General features: G+C 38.8%; 2 protein-coding genes and 1 pseudogene across 5 annotated transcripts; 2 read left to right on the forward strand and 1 right to left on the reverse strand.

Annotated features, from left to right (window-relative positions):
• The first annotated feature begins 5,831 nt into the window (after positions 1–5,831).
• LOC126797078 (B3 domain-containing transcription factor VRN1-like) lies at positions 5,832–9,761 on the forward strand (annotated as a pseudogene).
• A 1,018-nt stretch (positions 9,762–10,779) lies between these two features.
• Positions 10,780–14,760, forward strand: LOC126797130 (formamidopyrimidine-DNA glycosylase). 3 transcript variants are annotated; one of them, XM_050523806.1, is made up of 10 exons: positions 10,780–11,045; positions 11,125–11,176; positions 11,275–11,332; positions 11,677–11,745; positions 11,849–11,974; positions 12,154–12,204; positions 13,015–13,092; positions 13,642–13,741; positions 13,982–14,016; positions 14,103–14,760. In XM_050523806.1, exons 1-10 carry the CDS (start codon positions 10,817–10,819, stop codon positions 14,493–14,495), a joined length of 1,191 nt encoding a protein of 396 aa, XP_050379763.1. In that variant the 5' UTR covers positions 10,780–10,816; the 3' UTR covers positions 14,496–14,760. The 3 variants fall into 3 exon arrangements, with proteins under 3 accessions (XP_050379763.1, XP_050379762.1, XP_050379764.1); XM_050523805.1 differs by lacking the exon at positions 13,642–13,741 and adding an exon at positions 13,782–13,884 and having other exon boundaries at positions 14,103–14,756; XM_050523807.1 differs by having other exon boundaries at positions 13,642–13,884; positions 14,103–14,270.
• A 556-nt stretch (positions 14,761–15,316) lies between these two features.
• LOC126797132 (uncharacterized) lies at positions 15,317–19,515 on the reverse strand. 2 transcript variants are annotated; one of them, XR_007672433.1, is made up of 12 exons: positions 19,225–19,515; positions 18,754–18,829; positions 18,589–18,674; positions 18,286–18,379; positions 18,133–18,209; positions 17,876–18,003; positions 17,621–17,692; positions 17,076–17,146; positions 16,449–16,524; positions 15,773–15,916; positions 15,581–15,677; positions 15,317–15,483 (listed from the first exon to the last, which is right to left on the reverse strand). XR_007672433.1 is itself a non-coding variant. In XM_050523809.1 (11 exons), the coding sequence occupies exons 1-11, from the start codon at positions 19,513–19,515 to the stop codon at positions 15,638–15,640; spliced, it is 1,155 nt and encodes a 384-aa protein (XP_050379766.1). In that variant the 3' UTR covers positions 15,557–15,637. The 2 variants fall into 2 exon arrangements, 1 of the variants encoding a protein (XP_050379766.1); XM_050523809.1 differs by lacking the exon at positions 15,317–15,483 and having other exon boundaries at positions 15,557–15,677.
• Positions 19,516–21,550: the final 2,035 nt, after the last annotated feature.

Raw genomic sequence — 21,550 nt, forward strand, 5'->3', positions numbered from 1 at the left:
GGTGAGTTTTTAATTGGGTTCGATCCGGGTTGAAAATAAAACCTTTTACACTCCTGCTTTTTACTGTATCCCGCTCTTATTTTCCCGCACCTTCACTCCCTGGAGGCCTAGACTCTTTTACTTTTTTCTCTATCTTCTTCCATATTCTAAAGCTGCAACATTGCGCCCCAAACCAAAGGTGATCATCTAAATTTGTATTGGTTAAAGTTTAAATTTCTATTGGGGATTTCTTTTTCTTGGGTGATATGGGTTTGTATTGTATAAGTGATTTAAAGTCAAAAATCAATTGATGAAGTCTTGGAATACCAGACCATTTGTTTCAATTATATATGGGTCTTTGTGCTTGAAAGTTTTTGTTAAATTGATATTTGCTTCTCTATCTAAAACTAAATTGATAAGCTTCCATGTCTTTGTGTTTGAGAACATTGCATGACCTGCAATTTATGAGTCCACTGCAATGTTATATTCATCTTTCTCATTTATGAGTATGTAACATTTTTTATTTGAGATCAACTAGATCTCTTCTTTTGATATTATTTCCCCATTCATTCATTCATTCAATTTTTTTCTATATGTATATAATGACTATTGAATTCCATTGATTTCTTCTTGGTAGATTGTTTTATACAATATAATTATCAAATTTAGTTCCAGCACATACCTTATGTAGTTTAACTCATTATGGTTTATTGTTTTATAATGAAAAATTATAAGTTGGAGGCTATGTTTCAAGGGGTAAGATTAGAGACAATGTATTTAGAATCAAATTCATGCTCTATGACATACTCATATGTGGCAAACTCAAAAGTATACACTCCTCAAGTAGAAGCTGTGTTGAAGCCTGCAAAAAACAGTGAATTTAGAACACTAGAGGAACTTTTTAAGTTTTTATAATAGGTATGCCTTTGAAGCTGGGTTTAGTGTCCGGAAAAGTTCTACCGGCTTAAGTAAGATATTTATGAAATCATGTTGTCAGAAAGAAGGGCATCCAAAGAAGAGAGTAACTCAACCAAAAAGACAGAGAGGGATTATAAGAACCGGATGCCAAGCAAAGACTGCAGCTGTGAAGAAATCAGATAAATATGTAGTCACTCAATTTATTGAGGCTCATAACCATCAGTTGATAAGTCCATAGAGTGTTCATTTGTTAAACCATAATGAGTTAAACTTCAATCGTCGGTCTACGATGGTCGGAATATGTAAATTTCCCATGAACTTGAGTTTTCTGAAAATTTGCAGATTTCAGTTGCTGTGGTCTGCAATGGAGCTCCGGCCGGCACATACATGAGCGCCGGGAGGGAGGAGCACAGCCGACACCTTCCGTACCATCATTGCGCATCACCGGTCGCCGAAACGGGTAAATCTGTCCGTATGTACGGTCCGCTCCTAATCAGGCATATATATATATAATTGTAGGTGGTGTTCAGGTTGAAATGTATCACCATCATGTAGTTCATGTTAAATATGTTATCGTACATATGCATATGCGTTGTTTTCTCCTTTTAGAATGAACCACTATACATATATATCACAAATTTGTTATTAGGAAACTAATCCTAATTCTCCATATATATATACACACACGTACATATATATATTGTGTGTACGTGGTTCTTTGTTCAATTCATATCCACGGCATAAAATAATCATGCATATTGATATTTGATATATATTCCAAATACTCATGATGGTCGTATCAGTTACCTTGCGTAGAAAGTTACCAGCTAGCTAGCATTCTGCCAATACAATAAATCAGTGGCAAATGGTAATACGTTGAAACGAAACATCTTTTGCAGTGGTAATTCAATTCAATCAATTGATCCATTTTGAGCTTCGCAATTGCCATTATTAATTTAGCTTTTAGCTGATAAAGTTATCTGGGATACAGAAAGATGCGAATTACTTAATTAATAAAACCGGCCAAACCTAAAAAAACACAACCATATACAGATTTCTATTCTATCTTGTCTGTATTCTGTTCCAACCATTTCTGGAACTTCCATCAGAAGCCGATGGGTTCTCTTCCCCAGCATCAAACATGTTCTTCTAAAACTCCCCATTTTTTCAAGATAATTCTGGAGGACAGTTCCAGAACTATCAAACTTGTAAGTTCCTCATGGCATTTTTTAACTAAAAGAAAATCATGCTATTGTATTGCATCATTCATTACTTTCTGCCCAAAGTACGTAAAACATCTTAGGTCCGAATGTGCATTTTCTTTTATATATCTTGACGTTATTTATGTTATGTAGGGAATTCTGAAGAAATTTTTCATGAAATATGGAGAAGATGTATCAAACACAGCTCGTCTTAGGCTTCCAAGCGGTGCGGAAGTGAAACTGACAAGGTGTGTTAGAATGAGTTGGAACAGCTAGATAAAACATAACCATGTTACTCACGGTGTGTCAACAACTAGGATTAATCATTAGGATTAGTGCTAATATTCTCCAACTCTCCTATAAATAGATAGCAAAGATTTGTAACAATTCATCAAATAATCAATACAAATCCTCATATTCAAGTTGGTATCAGAGCAACTTACGTGGTTGGTTGCAAATTTGCTCCACTTATTTTCTCCCGTCTGGCGTAGGTGTTTTTTGCCAGACATCTAGATAAGCAGTAACACTGCCTCTGCTCTCCGCCGTTGCCTCCTCCGGTGCCACTGCCTCTTTCGGAAGCCAGCCTCGACGCCGCTTCAAATCATCCGGATCGGCGTGCACGTGCCTCCCCTCGGTCCGACCTCAGCTCCGTCGTCCCCCCATCGCCGACGCAGCAGCAGGACGACCTGAGACCGGGTGATCCACCTCAGCAGCAGCGTCGACCCCGTCGTCGCTTCCTTGCCAACGCAGCAGCAGCGCCGACCCGAGCCCCGCCTCCGCACCGTTGTCTCCCCCAATCGCCGACGCAGCAGCAGGACGACCCGAGACCGGGTGATCCACAGGTGATCCAGCGCCGACCCGAGCCCCGCCTCCGCACCGTCGTCGCCTCCTCGACGGCAGCAGCAGCAGCACTACCCGGAAGTCCTCCTCGACAGGTTCTGATTGTGTTGATTTCGGAAGCAAAGAGGGGTTTTTTTTATTAACCCCGAGACCCGACCCAAGATCCGACCCGTGATCCGACCCGTAATTCGACCCGAGATCCGACCCGCAATTCGACACGAGATCTGACCGAGATCCGACCCGAGATCCGACCTGAGATCCGACCCGAGCTCCGACCCGCGATCCAACCCGCGATCCGACCCGAGAACCGGCCCGCCCTTTTTTTCTGCTACCTTTTTTCAGTGTTTTTTTTTCACCGACAGTGCTTGTTCACCGAGGCAGGTTCCTATCAGTTTTTTGTTTCCGCTGCATTATTACTGATTTGTGATTCGATTTGATTTACAATGGGTTATGGAGACGAAGACGAGAGTTCTCACGTCAATGATATTCAGAAATTTGAAGTCTCTGTCAAGAATTCTGACAGTGATTCTTTTGGAGGAGCCAAACTCAATGGGGCCAATTTCCGTAAATGGAAGAAAATTATGACATCCCATCTCCGAGGAATGCACAAGATAGGACATGTAACCGGCGTCACTAAGGCTCCCAATGCAGATGCGGTTGTTGCCTACACTAAATGAGACGATGATGATGGCCTTGTAATGTCTGTCTTGTTCAAAGCCATGAATGAAGAGATACTTTACTTGGTAGCAGAATGTGATACCGCGCATGCAATATGGACGACATTAGAAGTCCTATTTACTAATGACTCTGATTTTATACAAGTTCATGAGTTAATGTGCACAGCCTTTGCAATGCACCAGGATGGGCAACTGGTGGCGCAATATTTCACCAAACTGAAGAATATTTGGGGTGAGATTGATGTGAAACGTCCTTGCATGATCAAGAATCAGGAGGATATTGTTTGGTACCAAAAAGAGAAGGAGCTTGAGCGAGTTCACCATTTCTTGAAAGGTCTTGATGCAAAGCATAACAGTGCGAAATGCGAGCTACTCAGAAAGACCGAACCTCCTAGTTTAATCACAGCTTTCACATTTATCCGTAAAGATGAGTCTCAGCAGGAAAGTCTTCATAAGACACAAGTTGAAGTTTCTAGCCTCACTGTTCAGGCTACATCTCCAGCACCATCCCTTCAGCCAGCCACTTCAGCTCCACTCCATAAGCGCGGACCACCACCAGGCTTCGGGAATCAACCCCGCCCTCCTTGCTCTTATTGCCATGATACAAACCATGCTCGTGCAACCTGTTGGAAGTTGTATCCACACCTTAGACCTCAGAGGCCTAATTATCGTCCTAAGGCGAAAGCAGCTATTCAATTAGTCCCGGAACCAGATATATATGGTGTGGTTGGACATGATCATCATACAGCAGGAGGAGCAACACCCACAACATCAATAGCTGGTCGTGGTAAGATTGGTATGGCTTTACATATTTCTCACTTTGTTGGTTTTGATACATGGATTATTGATTCTGGTGCGTCCGATCATATGACTTATGACAAATCTTATTTTACTATCTTATCTCCTCCACCGGTACCATATTTTACTAATGCTAATGGTGATGCATTCCCCGTATTGGGGAAATGGTCAGTTCGTATTACTCCCACAATAGAACTTCACAATGTGCTATATGTACCTGCTTTATCTCATCATTTGATATCTGTCCCACAATTAAATACTGAAGCTAAGTGCTCTGTGACATTTTTTCCCATGTATGTGATATTTCAGGATCTTCTCACCAGGGAGTTAATTGGTCGGGGGTATCTAAGGGGCAGGTTGTTTCATCTGGATCAGACGTATGCGGGGAAGAAACCAGGGGCACCGTCCCAGATCGCTTTGCTCTCCACTTCTGATAAGCTCAGTAAAGTTTGGTTATGGCATCGTCGCTTGGGGCATCCGTCTTTTAGTGTTATGAAAACATCCATGCCTACTTTGTTTCTTGGTGTGGATGAGTCAGTTTTTCGTTGTGAAACATGTGTTTTGGGCAAGAGTCATCGTTCTACTTATTCCCCTAGTACTTCTCATAAACCTACTCTTCCTTTTGAATTAATTCATTCTGGTGTTTGGGGGCCCTCCAAAGAGTCTACTGTGTCAGGAATGCGGTATTATGTGTCATTTATTGATAATTGCACACGTCTTTCGTGGATTATTCTTCTGAAAACCAAAAATGAGGTTTTTTCGGCTTTTCAAGCCTTATATACCACTGTCCAAACACAATATAATGCCACAATTAAAATTCTTCGTTCTGATAATGGGGGGGGGGGAATATGTGAATCGTGTCTTTCAGGAATTCTTTAACGCACATAGAATTGTTCATCAAACAACGTGTCCTTACACACCTGAGCAGAATGGCGTTTCCGAAAGAAAAAATCGTCATTTACTTGATATGGCCCGGTGTATTCTCTTTAGTGCCTATATGCCTAAATACCTTTGGGGTGATGATGTCCTAACTTCTACTCACCTCATTAATCGTCTTCCATCCCGTGTCCTTGGAGGCAAAGTTCCATATGAGGTGCTTGCTTCCCATGTTTCCTTACCCTCTTTTTCTAATCTTCCCGCCCGTGTTTTCGGTTGTGTTATTTTTTTCCATCTTCCAAAACATCAGAGGTCTAAGTTGGATGCCCGAGCAGTTAAATGTGTGTTTGTTGGATACAGTGGACATCAGAAAGGGTATAGGTGCTATCATCCACCTACCAGACAGTATTATGTCACTATGGATGTTACTTTCTTTGAGGACATGAGCTATTTCACGTCTTCTGATACTGCTCTTCAGGGGGAGAATTCATATTTTGAAGAGTTATATCATGAAGAGGGAGAGACAAGTCAGTCAGGAGATATGGTGCCAGGTTCGATTGAGATTAATGATATATCAGCTACACATGCACCACAAGATGATTCTGGTATAGTCACTCCAGAGATTCAGGTACCAGAAGCTGACAGCACAACTGCCCCTCCGACCTCGCCTACTGTTGTTTATACCCATGACCAACGTTTCCCTGGTACAGAAGATCACTCATTTGAGGTTAGTCATTCTATTGGGGCAAATAGTAGTGAAGCTAATAGTAGACAATATGTCTTACCACATAGGTCTACTCGGGGTCAGCCAACAAAAAAATATGAACCTACCTTCCAGGCTAAAGCTAAGTATTCTGTGGCAAACTTTATGTCTACCAAAAGATTGTCTAAGTCATATGAATCATTTGTGAATCAAATTTCTGCTGTATCAATACCTAACAAAGTGCAGGATGCATTGGGAGATCCAAAATGGAGGAAAGCGATGGAAGAAGAGATGGAAGCATTACAGAAGAACAATACTTGGGAGCTTGTATCTTCACCATATGGCAAGAAGGCAGTGGGATGTCGCTGGGTGTTTACAGTGAAGCATAATCCAGATGGGTCGGTGAGCTGGTATAAAGCACGCCTAGTAGCAAAAGGGTTCACCCAGACATATGGCATAGACTATGATGAGACATTTGCACATGTTGCAAAGATGAACACTATTCGGGTATTGCTCTCTTTTACTGCTACCTTAAACTGGCCACTTAGACAGTTTGATGTTAAAAATGCATTCCTTCATGAAGAACTTACAGAGGAAGTGTATATGGATATTCCTCTTGGATATGTGGTAGCTTCTCTAGATAACTTTGTATGCAGATTGAGAAAGTCTTTGTATGGTCTTAAACAGTCTCCTCGTGCTTAGTTTGGAAGATTTTCACAATTCATGAGGAAAATTGGCTACAGACAGAGTAATTCAGACCATACATTATTTCTCAAACACCAATAAGGGAAGGTAACAGCCTTAATTATATATGTTGACGATATGGTAGTTACTGGTAATGATACTATTGAGATGGATAGATTACAGAAACAGCTAGCCACAAAGTTTGAGATGAAGGACCTAGGTACACTCAAGTACTTCTTGGGTATTGAGGTATCCCGGGGAAGTGATGGAATCTATCTGTGTCAGAGGAAGTACATTCTTGATTTGCTAATAGAGACATGTATGTTAGATTGCACTCCAATTAATACTGCTATTGACAGGAACCATCGGTTGGCAGAGTACCCAGATCAAGTGCCCACTGACAAAACTCGTTATCAGAGGCTAGTTGGACGCCTGATTTATTTGTCACATACTAGGCCAGATGTCGCATATGCAGTAAGTGTAGTGAGTCAGTTCATGCATAATCTGAGCGTGGATCACATGGATGCTGTTGTGAGGATTTTGAGGTACTTAAAGTCAGCTCCAGGGAGAGGAGTAATGTTTTCTAATCACAACAATATCCTTGAGATTTGTGGCTTCACAGATGCAGACTGGGCTGGAAATATTACGGATCGAAGGTCGACATCAGGGTACTTTACATTTGTTGGAGGTAATCTTGTTACGTGGAGGAGTAAGAAACAAAATGTGGTAGCTCGATCTAGTGCTGAAGCAGAATACAGAGGAATGGCTCAAGGAGTGTGCGAGTTATTGTGGCTTAGGAATTTGCTACAAGATTTGGGTGTTAAGCCTAAGTGTGCTATACAGTTGTACTGTGACAACAAGGTAGCTATTGATATTTCACAGAATCCTGTGCAGCATGATCGTACAAAACATGTAGAAGTCGATCGTCACTTTATAAAGGAGAAGCTAGACGCCAAGATCATTTGTTTTCCGTTTGTTCCTACAGAAGAGCAACTTGCGGATATACTCACAAAAGAAGTGTCTAAAAAGGTCTTTTATGACTCACTTAGCAAGTTGGGCATGGTTGATATGTATGCGCCAACTTGAGGGGGAGTGTTAGAATGAGTTGGAACAGCTAGATAAAGCATAACCATGTTACTCATGGTGTGTCAACAACTAGGATTAATCATTAGGATTAGGGCTAATATTCTCCAACTCTCCTATAAATAGATAGCAAAGATTTGTAACAATTCATCAAATAATCAATACAAATCCTCATATTCAAGTAGGTGCAATGGAAAGGTTTGGCTTGAATGGGGTTGGCCAGAGTTCCTAAGTTCTGCTCTTTAGACTATGGTGACTTCCTAGTTTTTCGATATGAAGAGAATTCTAATTTCCAAGTTTGCATATTTGATAGATCTGCCACAGAAATTGATTATCCCATAAAAATGCCGGAGATTGAAGAGACAGATCATGGAGATGAAGAAGAGGATGACGATATATAAATTGAAATCTTGGAGGATTCTCTACCTCGCCAAAAAGCGAGGGAGAAATCTCCATTACCATGTACTCCATCATACAAAAAAATGAGAACAAGTTGGAGTAGTAAAGCAGCTGAGTATATGTTCGAAAATGATGACGGGGGCTCATCTACACGAAAATGCTCGGAGGGAGCACTTACGGATCTTGGAGTGATGCAATCAGTGAATGAAAGTGAAATTGCTCGAGCTCTTTTGAGAGCTGATGCTTTCATATCTGAGAAGCCTCACTTCAAGGTTGTCATGCAGCCTTCATATGTTCGACAAAGTTATTTGGTAAGAAAGCTTCATATAGAATTGTAAATTGATGTACACACCACACACGCATATATGGTTACATTCTCCGAAATGTTTATTGCCGATTTCCATGATTTCATCATATTATTTCAGTCTTTTCCGTTGGAGTTTTTGAAGAAGAAACTAATTAATAAGGGCGCTGCTAATGTCATCCTTCGGGTTTCAAATGGAAAGACATTGTCTGTGAAGTTCAAATATGAAAAATCAAAAGCCATACTCCAGCGTGGTAGGCTTGCATTCGTCAAGGACAATTGTTTAAAAGTTGTTGATGTGTGTATCTTTGTCTTAATAGAAGAACTGAGCTTCTATTTCATGTTGAAGTTTTCAGAGCTGCAAATTTCCCCGTGATGCCAGGTAATTGGAGAACACGTACAATAATTCCTCATCTGCATAACGTACGTGCACTTGTATATGGTTTTGGCGAAAGCAATTGAGCTCGATGTACATCGATCTGCAAAAATGGCTTCGTTTTTGGTGGTGTGGACAGCTATATGTACAATTGAGATAGGTATATATCTGCAAAACTTGCACTTATATATGTTTTGTTTTTATCGAGTGCAGCTGTACAAGTTGATAGAAGCTCAACAATCAAAGTGGAACCGAAATGCAGCATGAATTGTGGTATGGCATTAAGTTGTTAATCCTTCATTCCTTCTCTTGATATGCCTTGTATGAACTAGCACATTTATTAAAATCAGAATTTAAAGATTGGATTGACATTCGATCGTTGGCTTTAACTTTTACTGTAGGCAAGAATCAAAGATCAGAAACTAGTGTGCAGGCTGCTGAGAGGAGTTGCTCATTTTCGAGGCCGAGGGTTAAACTTGAAGCTTACAACAAGTTCATTCCAAACAATCCCTTCTTCAAAGTCTCACTTCGGACTTATAATATACTGGTACGTACAGTCATCAGCAACGAAGATATTCATCTACTCTTTAGTTACTGGACTTGATACTACTCAATTACCAAGTCACTGTATATACATACATTTAGACATCTCTGTTTTATGTAGCATATACCAGCTCGTTTTATCAAGAGTTGCATAAGGGGACGACTGGAGCAACAAACAGTGATGCTTCAGGGTGCTGAAAATAGATTGTGGCCTGTGAATTTGATGCCTCATACTAAACTATCAGGCAGACTTTATGGTGGTTGGGTTGCATTTGCCAGGGAACATGATCTGAAAGATGGTAATGCTTGTGTATTCGAGCTCATGGAGAAGAAATCCGATAAAATTGTACTCAAAGTTCACATTTTTAAATGTGATTAGGACTAGTGTCCTTCTCAATGAGTTCCTTCAATAAACACCTTTTGGCATCTTGTAGTTCTTCTTTTGTGGAAATTAATCTCTCCGTTTGTTCAACGTGTATGAATCAACATTAGATACCCTGTTATATATGTTGGAAATTAAATAATTGTTGTCCTCACCGAGGCTTAGTTTTTATTTTTTTTATTTTTTTATATAAAACAAATTATTTTTTCCAAATGTAATGCGCTAATTTCATATTTCCTTATCGACGTAAGATTATCAAATTGGCTCTCAGTACCAGCTCGAATTTGACATCCGCCACAATTCGAAATTTGATAGCGGTCAGAATTCAAAGAGTTTTCAGTTTTACTTGAATTAGTCATAATTTTTGGCTCTTATGACAACTCAAGTGACTATGGATCGATCAGTCAAAAGATCAAGCTTACACATACTAGTGATGAGTACAAACCAAAGTCAAGAGTTTGACTTAGATTGAACTTGATACTGTAATTGTTTCCAAACCAAACTCAAATGTGACAATGTTCAGTGATACTCCTCACCTGTTATATTTTGACATGTGGATTTATTACACAAAAATTATAATTTTACATATTTTTATTATTTGTGAAATGACTTTCATGGGTATTGATGATTTTGAACTAAAATTTCGGGTTTAGAGTTTAGGGTTTTAGAGCATATGGTTTAGGGTATTAGAGTGTATGATGTAGGGTTTTAGAAAGAAACCAAAAATAGTATTTGATAAAATAATTTAAATATAATTTTTTAAATTAAATCTTAAGTGTCAAATGATGATTGAAATTGAATCACACTAGACATTTCCACGTAGTTCTCCGTGAGAACTGAAAAATTCCTCCTCAAATTCTCCTCCCAAATATCTACAACCAAACTCATCCTACGGCTTCTATTCCACACCCTCCCCTGCACCCACACACATCAGATCCCAGGCACTCACTTGGCCTCTGTATAAATCCTCCCCCACAAAACCCCAAAAAACCCAGAACACAGAGAAACCCACTGTAACACTGAACCCTCTGACCCCAAAAAAAGCGCGCGAAATGCCAGAGCTACCGGAGGTGGAGGCGGCCCGGCGGGCCATACACGACAACTGCGTGGGGAAGAAGATCACCAAAGCAATCGTCGCCGAGGACTCGAAAGTCATCGACGGAGTGTCGCACGCGGATTTCGAGGCCTCGCTGTTGGGGAAGACCATCGTCTCCGCCAACCGCAAGGGCAAGAACATGTGGCTAGAACTCGACTCTCCTCCTTTCCCTTCCTTCCAATTCGGTACCGTTTTCCACTCTCCACCATAATGCAAAATCGATAGAGCTTCGAATTTTGACATTTGTTTGATTTTGTGGGGCAGGAATGGCGGGTGCTGTGTATATCAAAGGAGTTGCAGTTACCAAATACAAGAGGTATATTCCGTTTGCCGAAATAGAAACTAATATGCTAATAATTGATTTTTGTTTTTGTTGATTGTGATAATGCTGAGTGATGTAACTGATGTTTGTAGGTCTGCTGTGAAGGACACTGATGAGTGGCCTTCCAAATATTCTAAGGTCTTTGTCCAAGTAAGTAATAGCAGTTCGCACCATGTGGGTGTTATATAGCAAAATGTGTATTTAGAATGATTGAAGATGAAATGGGAACGATAGACATCTAATTATCTGACATTTGAATCTGGAATATTTGGTCATGGCAAAAAGTTTTTGGTTTATGAATTCAACTTTCAAGGGTATCTTTTGAGACTTACCAGTTACCAGTGCTCAGATATGCTTTTTTTCTTCAAGTATTCTAATTCAGGGTCATTGGTCAAATAACCTTTGAATGGTAGAATAATTATGAATGATTTCCAGCTAAAAATGTTTTTGCTTTGTAACTTGTATGTAATAAGTATTGATTACTCCTTGGGCAGCTGGATGATGGTCTGGAGTTCTCATTCACTGACAAGAGGCGATTTGCAAAAGTCCGCCTGCTCAAAGATGCAAGTGACATTTATCTATAAACTGTCAGATTTTCATGTTTCTCTTTTTGTGGTGGAAAGTAATGAACTTTCGAATCTTAATGTGTTGATACTTGATACCCAGCCAACTTCTGTGCCCCCCATCTCTGAGCTCGGGCCTGATGCTCTCTTGGAGCCAATGACTGAAGATGTACTCTTTGCATCATTAAGCAAGAAGAAAATATCAATTAAGGCTCTATTGCTTGATCAGGTTAGTATATCATAGCTCTATCTCTTGAGCAAGAAGCAAATTGATGTGTTGCATGAATGATCGCATTGCACTTAAAAGCAACTCATGAGTTCATTAGATCTATAATTGATCATGTTTAGTGTAGACTATCGTTCCTTTACAGCATAGAGATAAACTCCTCTTGTTTTATCTGCTTGTAGAGCTTTATATCAGGAATTGGCAATTGGGTTGCTGATGAAGTACTATACCAAGTGAGTCTGGTTTTCATCCTTAATCATCATTTTTTTTTTCTATTTAAATTACATGTATGGTTGAAATGAGGTTGAACTATTGTATGGACGCAAAAAGGATTAATATTGAGATAGTGGATGGAGTTATGACCCAAAAGAAGGGATGAGTTGCAAATTAAGGTTAATGAAGAATTTTGTTGGCTTATTACTTACTTGAGAGGACATGATATTAATAAGTTGATCTGGATATGTTATATGATCTAGAACCACAACGGCTGGAAAATTAAGGATTGATGGTTTTGAACCTTTAATGTTACAAACTAGTCGTCTACACTTACCCTACAAGTGGGAAGATGTGCATTATTGGTGAGCTAATGGGGTTATGTAATTTTGATGAAATCTGTCTTGTTTATTCATAAAATTGATCCTTACTATTTGCGGAGAAATGGTACAATTTAAATTAGCTGTCACATGAGTTGACATGACTATTTTATGTATGATCAATGGCTTTCTAAATGTATATGGAGTGCTGATTTTCATTTTGGTAATGTAAAGGATATGAATATGTACAGCAAAGGATTTTCATTTGTATGAACATATATACTTACGAATATAAAATGAAGGATTATATTTTTCCTGTGAGTAGTAAAACAAAGAACTTTGGTTTGACCTGACCCGATCCAGGCTAGCTTCTTAGGGTTTAAAATTGTAATTCATTTCATATCATACATATCAAACTATTTAGTTTGCAATTGTTGCTGATTCCATATGTTAGTTTGTACAACTAGATTTTGTTTGCTGGTGGACCCTTAGTTATTCTCTCTCTTGCAGGCTAGAATTCATCCGGAACAAAGTTCTGCCACCCTGTCCAAAGAATGTGTCGAAGCTTTACACAAAAGCATCAAGGAGGTAGGGATTCAACTGTGATAATTTTTCTTTTGAACATGCTCTCTTCATTACAAATATGAGTAATGTACAGGCATGGGTGTAGCTACTACAGACCCCAAAAGTTTTCAAAATATTAAGATTGGATGTAATTTTTGAAATTTAGAAGAATAATATGCTATAATATTTCATCTTATCCTTCCGAAAGGAAACAAAAATTTCTGGCTCATTATTGTAGATGAACTTTTGTCACATAGATATTGTCTAAAACCTTAATTTTTATGTGTAGTACATTGGCTCCACAATAATAGTTCATCCTGAAATTCGTCCTATTATTTGTTCTATTTCTCTAATTTATCTTCGCTTAACATTAGCGCTTTATTTTGTCTTTTGCTGAGCCCTTTTGGTTTATGTTATTCTCTTTCTCTTCCTTCTCTTTTCATTATACTGTAAATCTAAAAGAAAATAATAAAAAAAATTAATTTTGCAGACTTGTCCTCAATTCAATATTTTTTTCCTTTGTTTTCTTTTGACCCTCCTAAGTAAAATTCCTAGCTACGCCCCTGCCTGTAGGTTATTGAATTTGCTGTCCAAGTTGATGCTGAATCTATCCACTTCCCCCGTGAATGGTTGTTTCATTTTCGCTGGGGCAAAAGGCCTGGAAAAGTTAATGGTAAGAAAATGGTGATCCATATGTGGTTTTTCTTTTACAGGTCATTGAAAAATCGGTTGAAGTTGGAGCAGATAGTGATCAATTTCCTAGTAATTGGATTTTTCATTCCCGTGAAAAGAAACCGGGAAAGGTGTTGGTTGATGGTTTGGTTCCTGACCCCTTATCCATGCAAGCTTTAATATAAGCACAATTCAGCCTTTTAATAACATCTTGTAGGACTTATATTTTCATGTAATACAGGGAAGAAAATTGAGTTTATCACAGTTGGTGGCAGGGTATGTCATTTTCAAGATTACTTGTTATATTGTTATTGTGGTTATTAAGTTTGAATTTTTAAATGTGATCCCTTTTGTTTTTCTAGACTTCAGCGTTTGTACCAGAGCTTCAGAAGTTAACTGGAAATCAGGTTGCCAAAGCAGGAAGTAAACAAACTAATAAGATTATTGATGATGTCGATGAAGAAGCAAGTTCCGAAGAAGCCAAGGGAACTGCCAAATCTAAGAAGGGGAGGAAGCCTGGAGGTCAGGTCAAGAGGTCTACAGCAAGAAAATCTAAAGGTACTGATGATGAAGGCAATGATGGTGATGATTCTGCTAATGATGTCGATCATGAAGACAATGATGATTCTGCTGATGAAGATGTAAAGAAGAAAACAAGAAAGGCGCCAGCTAATAGGCAGTCCAAGGCAGAGGCAACATCCAAGAAAAAGGCGCAGACCAGTCAGAACAGTAAACCAAGGAAGAGAGCAAAGTAGATTCTGACTTTAATTCCTAGCCCAGTAAGTCGTCAGTAATTTTTGAGTGCACGACCTCATTCAGGTATGGTAACTCAGTTAGTCGCAATCAATTTTTGTTCTGTATCTGGGCTTAATTCCAGCTAATGTGGATAAACTAATGACTGCCATCATGTATTATATGCTAAACTGTGGTCGGGATAGGTACCTGTCTCTTCAATTCCACCTTGAAAGAGGAACTTCTATCAGTTTATGAAATTTACTGCACATGAGGCAGGTCTTAATGGTAGTATAGCCTGAATCCGTAAAGTGTCATGTTTAACCGTACTTAAATTACTGGCCTAATCACATGCTTATGTAACTAGCTTGGCAAATTGGTCAAGTAGGTGGTTAACAAGGTCGATCAAATAAGGATCGACTCCTCTGTCCGTGAACCTCCAAGCCAGAACTATCTGTGCCTTTCAAAATGATTGTCATTCCCTATTTGACTGCCTGAACCTCCTCCTTGAGCTACGGCTTGCTCCTCTCGCCTAATCACTGTCATCGTACGAGCTTATGTAACTAAATAGGCAAAGATGGAAGACGATTGAAGAAAAAGGATGAGGAGATAATGAAGAATTGGATCAAGCTAACATGCACTTATATTAGCAGGTGTTGCACCTCTGTGTTTCTGGTAGTGAGTGCATAGAAACTGAAATGTTGCAAGACAAGTCTATTTCCACAGCAGTGATTTAGTTAATGTGGTTCACCTGTGCGTAAGCTCACCGCATATTCAAATTCCCAAGTTGGCAAAATTTACATAATCACAGAGACCAGTATGAAACTCTTGTCCTGTTGCACAATTTGTGGACCATTTGTAATCTCATTCTGATATACAACTTGTGGAGATTTACAGATAATTTTTTCCTATGATATACACAAAAAAGTTATTTACACATAAATTGCCAAGGAAGTTCCTAGGATTTTCATTGCAGTTTAAGCAATCCTCTCTAGTCATGCAGCTGTGTTACTGAAAGGAAATCAAAGGGGTAATGAAAAGTTAGAAAGTAAATAATGGTTCTGTATAATAAAGTCGGTGATATTTTGGCAAAAACATCTTCACTTACCCTTAAGTGAAGTAGGACAATCATACAGCTGATTGGATGTGGCTTTGTGATTTGAACTTAAAAGAAAACTCTCAAAGCAGTAACAACTCTCTCAGGCCTGTAGTTGATGGACTTGATTAGAAAAAAAAGAAAGAGGCAAAAAGTTGTGATGCACTCATGCACATGAAAAATGTCATGAAAAATGTCATTTACCAGTCCTCCTGTGGCATATGTCCGGCACCTTCTATTAACTTAAGGTTGACAACGGTGGGGTTTGCGTTCTTAAACTCTTCCGCCACAGATTGAGGTAGATACTTGTCTGAAATTCCCCATGCAACAAGAGTAGGTACATCCCATCTGAAGTCCACAAGTAACCGATTATATACAAATCATCAGCAGAAGTACACGGAGAAAGAGTAAAAGATGAAGTTAGGACAGTATACAAATTTTATGTTACTCTGATCATGATATGGACCATCCTCATGTCCATATCTGATCAACACCAGTGACTTCTATTCATTAAAAATTATGTTTTGATGATGTTACTAATGATACATTTAATTGATTGTGTAAATTGATCATAGTTTTTCTTGGTCTAAAGACTCTTCAACTACAAGTGAAACTGAGGTGTGGCTTATGATATATCATTTAGACTGCTTTGTTAAGCAACATTATATGCTCCTATGGAGTTCATTATACATTATTCTACCCTAGTGGAGCTAGTCAATGTAGCACAGAAAATTTCCCGATAAGTGTGACTGCCATAAAGCAAATTTGACAAAGAAGATTAGATTGTCATTTTATATAGCATTAACCATTTATCTGTAAAATTGTAGGTGCATGAAATGAAGATGACCAGACTCAACATATGTATATCATAAGGCTTTACCTTCCAGATGCAAAGCCAGATGCTATTTGGCTCAGGATGCTTTGGAAATTAGCTTTCCTTGTAGCTTCAAGTATAGCTGAAACATCAATAAAATCAGTTTAATGGTCAGGAGAATGATAAAACTGCTCATAATCAAATTTAAGCTGCCAATCAACATGATTTGAAGGACTGAAGGCACCTATTATTCTTAAGAATGGAAATTTAATCTCTAGTTGTAAATATGAATATATGATGCTGTATATTTTTTCGCACCTCTAATGGAGTCTACTGTGTATCAATCAGTCATACATTCCATGTACAGATCGCACAACAAATATATTTTGAGGCTGACTAATAAGGATAGCCCTCATGAACCAGTTCTGTACAGACATCATATATTCATTATCATATTGCGTGGAGCTAGAACAAAGGAAAGTGTAAGATGCCTCCCTGAAGTGATTTTGCAATAGCTTAATCATATAATAATAAAGAATGTGAAAATGACTTCCAAAGCAGTTTCATTTTTCTCACACCATAAAGTATAAGCCAAATATACCTGTGCATGATAGTCATTAATGCATTATCTGTTTGAAGTTATTGACAGTTTTTTGAGTCAAACTTATAGTCAAAGATGAAATGAAGTAATACCAAATCCAGGGCCACTGCTTGATAGATATGGTAATCGATACACATCAGCCTTTTCCAGCTTCAACGCATAACTGCCAAAGAACAGACACTTTTGAGACCTAGGAAATCAATATAGATATTAAGAAGACAGTTATTACATATATCAGGAGCTATCAGTGATGTTGGTTTTTGTTAATCTGTACAATTGCAAGATTGATATCTTCATAAAAGTCCAATGCAATCCTTTGCAAACATTCTTTACATGCCTATTACCGTACTGATGATTTGGATAATTTTGCTACTAGTTGGAAAATGTTCATATTTAGAAGCCTCTATATTTTGACATCTTCTGTCATTTGACAAACAAACCTATAACCTGTACTAGCATCTAACCCCAAGCATCCTCAGGTTAACTTTGTTGACTGTTGCTTAAAGTCCATTTACATACTGATGGTAGCATGTATTAGTGGACAACAAAGAGAAAGATAGCGCCAATTTTACAGGGTTTCTTTAAAGTTAAGTCTAATGTGCACACACAGAACTGGATAAAAGAACTAGATACGTACGCGCTACCTGCTTCAATAAATCGCTCAGCCATAATAGCATTCTGGCATGTGAACTCACCAAGTAGAGGAAATCTGTAAAGAAGCAAAAAAAAAAAAAAAAAACAGCAATCAAAATGTAGGAACGTACTATAAAATGAAATAATTTTTTTTATTTCATCTGACAATAAAAATCTTGTCAAGTTTCAAGACTCGAGAGGCAAACCTACTTATTATAGGTCAATAATCTTTTTCAAGTCTCAAGTATTAAGAACAAACCTTAGTTGCTTAAACAGTCCTGGAAGAGGAGATGACATAGTGAGTGGACTATTCAAAATTGCAAGCTTTTCTAGTCTGCTAGGATTTTTAACAGCCCAGGTCAATCCATACGAACCTACAAGAAATCCCTTGAAACAGAACACGAAAGCATGTAAGATGCATAAAAGAAACCCACTAGACTTTACTGAACTCTATTGGACCAGAATATCTTTGATCACAAACACAAATCCACTAGCTTGTTTTCTAAGTGTTCAAACCTGAACGACTAGATAGAAAGGAGATGTGACCCCCAGAACATCTAGCAGTCTGTCAAATTCATCGTGGAACTCCTTTTCTGCAGTGGAGACATAAATCTTCATCAAACCAAAATATCATAGTCTAGGACAACAAAGTATAAGGTGATAATAAACCTATATAGTCAAATCCATATCCCGGCTGTGGTTTGTCACTGAAACCGAATCCTAGCCAATCAGGTGCAAAGCAGTGGAACCCAAGTTCTGACATCTACTAAAGATCAAGTCAATTAGTACTAATCAATTTGAATTATAAAGCAGTACAACAGACATTGAAGATTCATATTACATGGACCTGAGAGGAAAAAATAACTTCTTTGAGGTAAGCTACTGCATAATTTCCCAAGTCATAAGTCCTCAACACAAAAGAACAGCGACGAAAACCCAACATGAAATGAATAAGGTAAGGGTCTGCTATACCTGAGACATGACATTTCTGTAGCTATAAGACTGCGTGGGAGCCCCATGAAGGAAGACAATTGTTCCACGTTTGCTCTCAGCTGATCCTGCAAGGTCAAACCAAGTTCATAATGCTGAACAGAAAGAGACACTTACGAAATGTCATCGCTTGCAGGAAAGGTTTACCAGTTTCTCTCACGAACCATACATGCTCTCCCGACCTGATGTATTTTCCATAATCCCTCCCCTTGTCCTCTATTCTCTATAATCATTAACACCAAATTAAAAATGAGTAAACATTCACATTTAGTCAATCAAAAATTTAAATTTTTTCAACTTATTTCCAAAACTAAGATTGATTCCAAAGTAAAATCTGATCCAACTAGTTCTCTTGTCAAAGTTGAGAACATCTCTAGTAACTTTAATAATCACATAAGTTGTACTGGAAGTTAGTATATCTTCATACCTTGACAATCTTGACTATACAAGAATATAACAGAAACAATCAATGTTGTCATACAATGAGACTATAAATCAAATCGAGTTGCTAGAGTGACTGTAACAAGAAAATTAATAAGACTCACAAAAGAAAGAACAAGAACTGAACTGCCATCAAAACTGATCATGACTCTTAAGTGGAGTAAACGTGGGTCTTACATTAAGCATTTGGCCGACATTGCCATCGTCTGCAGGGCTATCGGGGAGTTGAATGGCGCTACGGCTTGAAGGGTTATCAGTGACGAACCCAAAGGGGTTGAAAGCTGGTGAGTCTTGTTCTGCTCCTTTGCTCTTGGTTTGGTCTTGGTCTGAAGCACTGGCTGTGACTCTTGCTGATGATGATCTTCTAGTGCTTATCAGCCAGCTGCGTCTGTGGGATTTTGAGATGAGAGGAGAAGAGGGTGGGAGGAGGTTGAGAGGGAGAGAGAGCAGAGAAGGAGCCCAAGTCATTTTCTGATTGTGGCTGTTGGAGCTTGGAAGTTGAGAACCAACGGTTTTTCAATGTATTGCTCAATTGTTTTATGCCCTTATACTTGTTCTTAATTCCAGAAATGACCTACTAGTTGCGCATTTTGGCAAGACACGTAAATCAAATTGGTTAAAGTGGACTTATCACTTCTGTACAAGATATATATCAATTAGAGCAAATGCGGAGGTCCGCACCAAAGCAAATGCGGAGGTCCGCACCAATGATTTTGGTGCGGATTTCCATCTTTTTATCACTTTTTGATCGAATTTTCTCATCTTTATCGTCTAGTATCTAGATAATATTGTGTAGATCATCTCTGCAAAATTTCAGCCAATTTTCTAATCGTTAAGACCCTCGAAATCGAATAACAAATGGACGGACCGAATTCTGTCGAACATGAACCGTTCATATGTTTAACAGAAAAACGCAATTTTGAGGGCCTTAACAATTACCAAATTGGCTGAAATTTTGCAGAGATGATCTACACAATATTATCTAGATACCAGACGGTAGAGATGAGAAAATTTGATCAAAAAGTGGTAAACAAATAGAAATCCGCACCAAAATCTTGGTGCGGACCTCCGCAGCCAAGAAGGGCTGATGCACAAGGCAAAAGGCAAAAGGCAATGGCAAAAGGCAAGATTTTACCTCCCATTTTTGCTTTTTGCCTCTCTCATTTTTTTTAATTGAAAACAAACTTTATTAACAAAACAAATGAGAAAACATCCAGAAGCAGCGGGGAAACTCAACCTAGATCCCAAAACAAACTAATCTTTTTTCAAGTATGTTTTGAAGCCATCTCGGCCCTGCATCCATACAATACCACTCTCGAGACAAGGACATCGCCTTTTCGGGCTAGCCTATGAGTTATATGATTAAAACACTTTTTGACATGCTTCCATGAAATCATATCAAATTCAGCCGTCAACATTCATACTGCATCAAGGACACCTCCAATATCACTGAGATCCCATCTAATTACTCTCAGACCATTCAACACATTAAGAGCATCACCCTTGACTGTCACACATCTAATACCAATCTCTTTGCAGTACCTAATCCCATGTCATAAAGCTAGTGCTTCAGTAGCTGTTGGAGAAAGAAGGAGAGGCACATGGACTAATAACGCACCCATTAGACTTCTATCTGGTCTCAAAATAATAGCTCATAACCCCACAACTCCTTTATTATTATCTAAAGCTCCATCAAAGAACATAGTAGGAGTATCTCCACATACCTGGATGTTCACACTTGCCCGACACCATCAGAGGCATGAGAAGAGGCTGCAAGAGTAGTATCATTGTGGCAATTTAAACTAAAAAGCTCACATTGCCAACTCCAACATCGATCAATTAACACTATAGGATCAATCTCAGGTTTACCATGCACAACATCATTTCTGCATTTCCAAATCCACCAGCTCACTAACCCAAAGAAGACAAGCTCCTTCTCGGTCCCTTCTTCTGCAACTTTGCTCAATAAATCAACAAAAGATGAAGGCTTCCAGACCTTAACCACTCCATTCAACCAAGTGCACTTCCATACATTTTTTTGCTTTTCGACACTCTCACAAGCTATGAATAACAGTTTCAGGGTTCTACCACATCTATCACACATGTTAGAGGGACGCACTTTGCGCTTGAACAAGCGCTCAACACAGGGCAAGAATGCATGACATGTACGCCATAAAAATAGCTTAACTTTGGGAGGAACCAAAATGCCCCAAATGATACTCCAAATTGATATGGAGTTTGAATATGCACTCATGCCACTACCACCAGTGTTAACTCCGACATGCTTCAATTCCATTCCCAACCAATACCCTGACTTCACAGTATAATAGCCCTTTTTAGAATAATGTCAAATCACCGCGTCGTTCCCGCTTTGTTCACAGAGACGGATGGAGAGGGTTTTATCCAGAGAGGATTTTACCCACAGAGAGGATTTTGACTCCCTTTAGTTTTTTTCATGCACCCCAAAAAGGCAAGGTCAATGCTTCACAAATTATCTATTATT

The sequence above is a fragment of the Argentina anserina genome, chromosome 6 (assembly GCF_933775445.1).
Source record: "Argentina anserina chromosome 6, drPotAnse1.1, whole genome shotgun sequence".
Classification (NCBI taxonomy): domain Eukaryota; kingdom Viridiplantae; phylum Streptophyta; class Magnoliopsida; order Rosales; family Rosaceae; genus Argentina; species Argentina anserina.

Coding starts and splice junctions, on each gene's coding strand:
- LOC126797130 (XM_050523805.1), top strand. CDS start 10,817: ATGCCAGAGCTACCGGAGGTGGAGGCGGCCCGGCGGGCCATACACGAC. Junction 11,046..11,124: donor TTTCCCTTCCTTCCAATTCG/GTACCGTTTTCC, acceptor TTTGTGGGGCAG/GAATGGCGGGTGCTGTGTAT. Junction 13,093..13,781: donor TACACAAAAGCATCAAGGAG/GTAGGGATTCAA, acceptor TTTCTTTTACAG/GTCATTGAAAAATCGGTTGA.
- LOC126797132 (XM_050523809.1), bottom strand. CDS start 19,515: ATGACTTGGGCTCCTTCTCTGCTCTCTCTCCCTCTCAACCTCCTCCCA. Junction 18,830..19,224: donor ATGTCGGCCAAATGCTTAAT/GTAAGACCCACG, acceptor TAATGATTATAG/AGAATAGAGGACAAGGGGAG. Junction 17,693..17,875: donor GGACTGTTTAAGCAACTAAG/GTTTGTTCTTAA, acceptor GCTTCTTTACAG/ATTTCCTCTACTTGGTGAGT.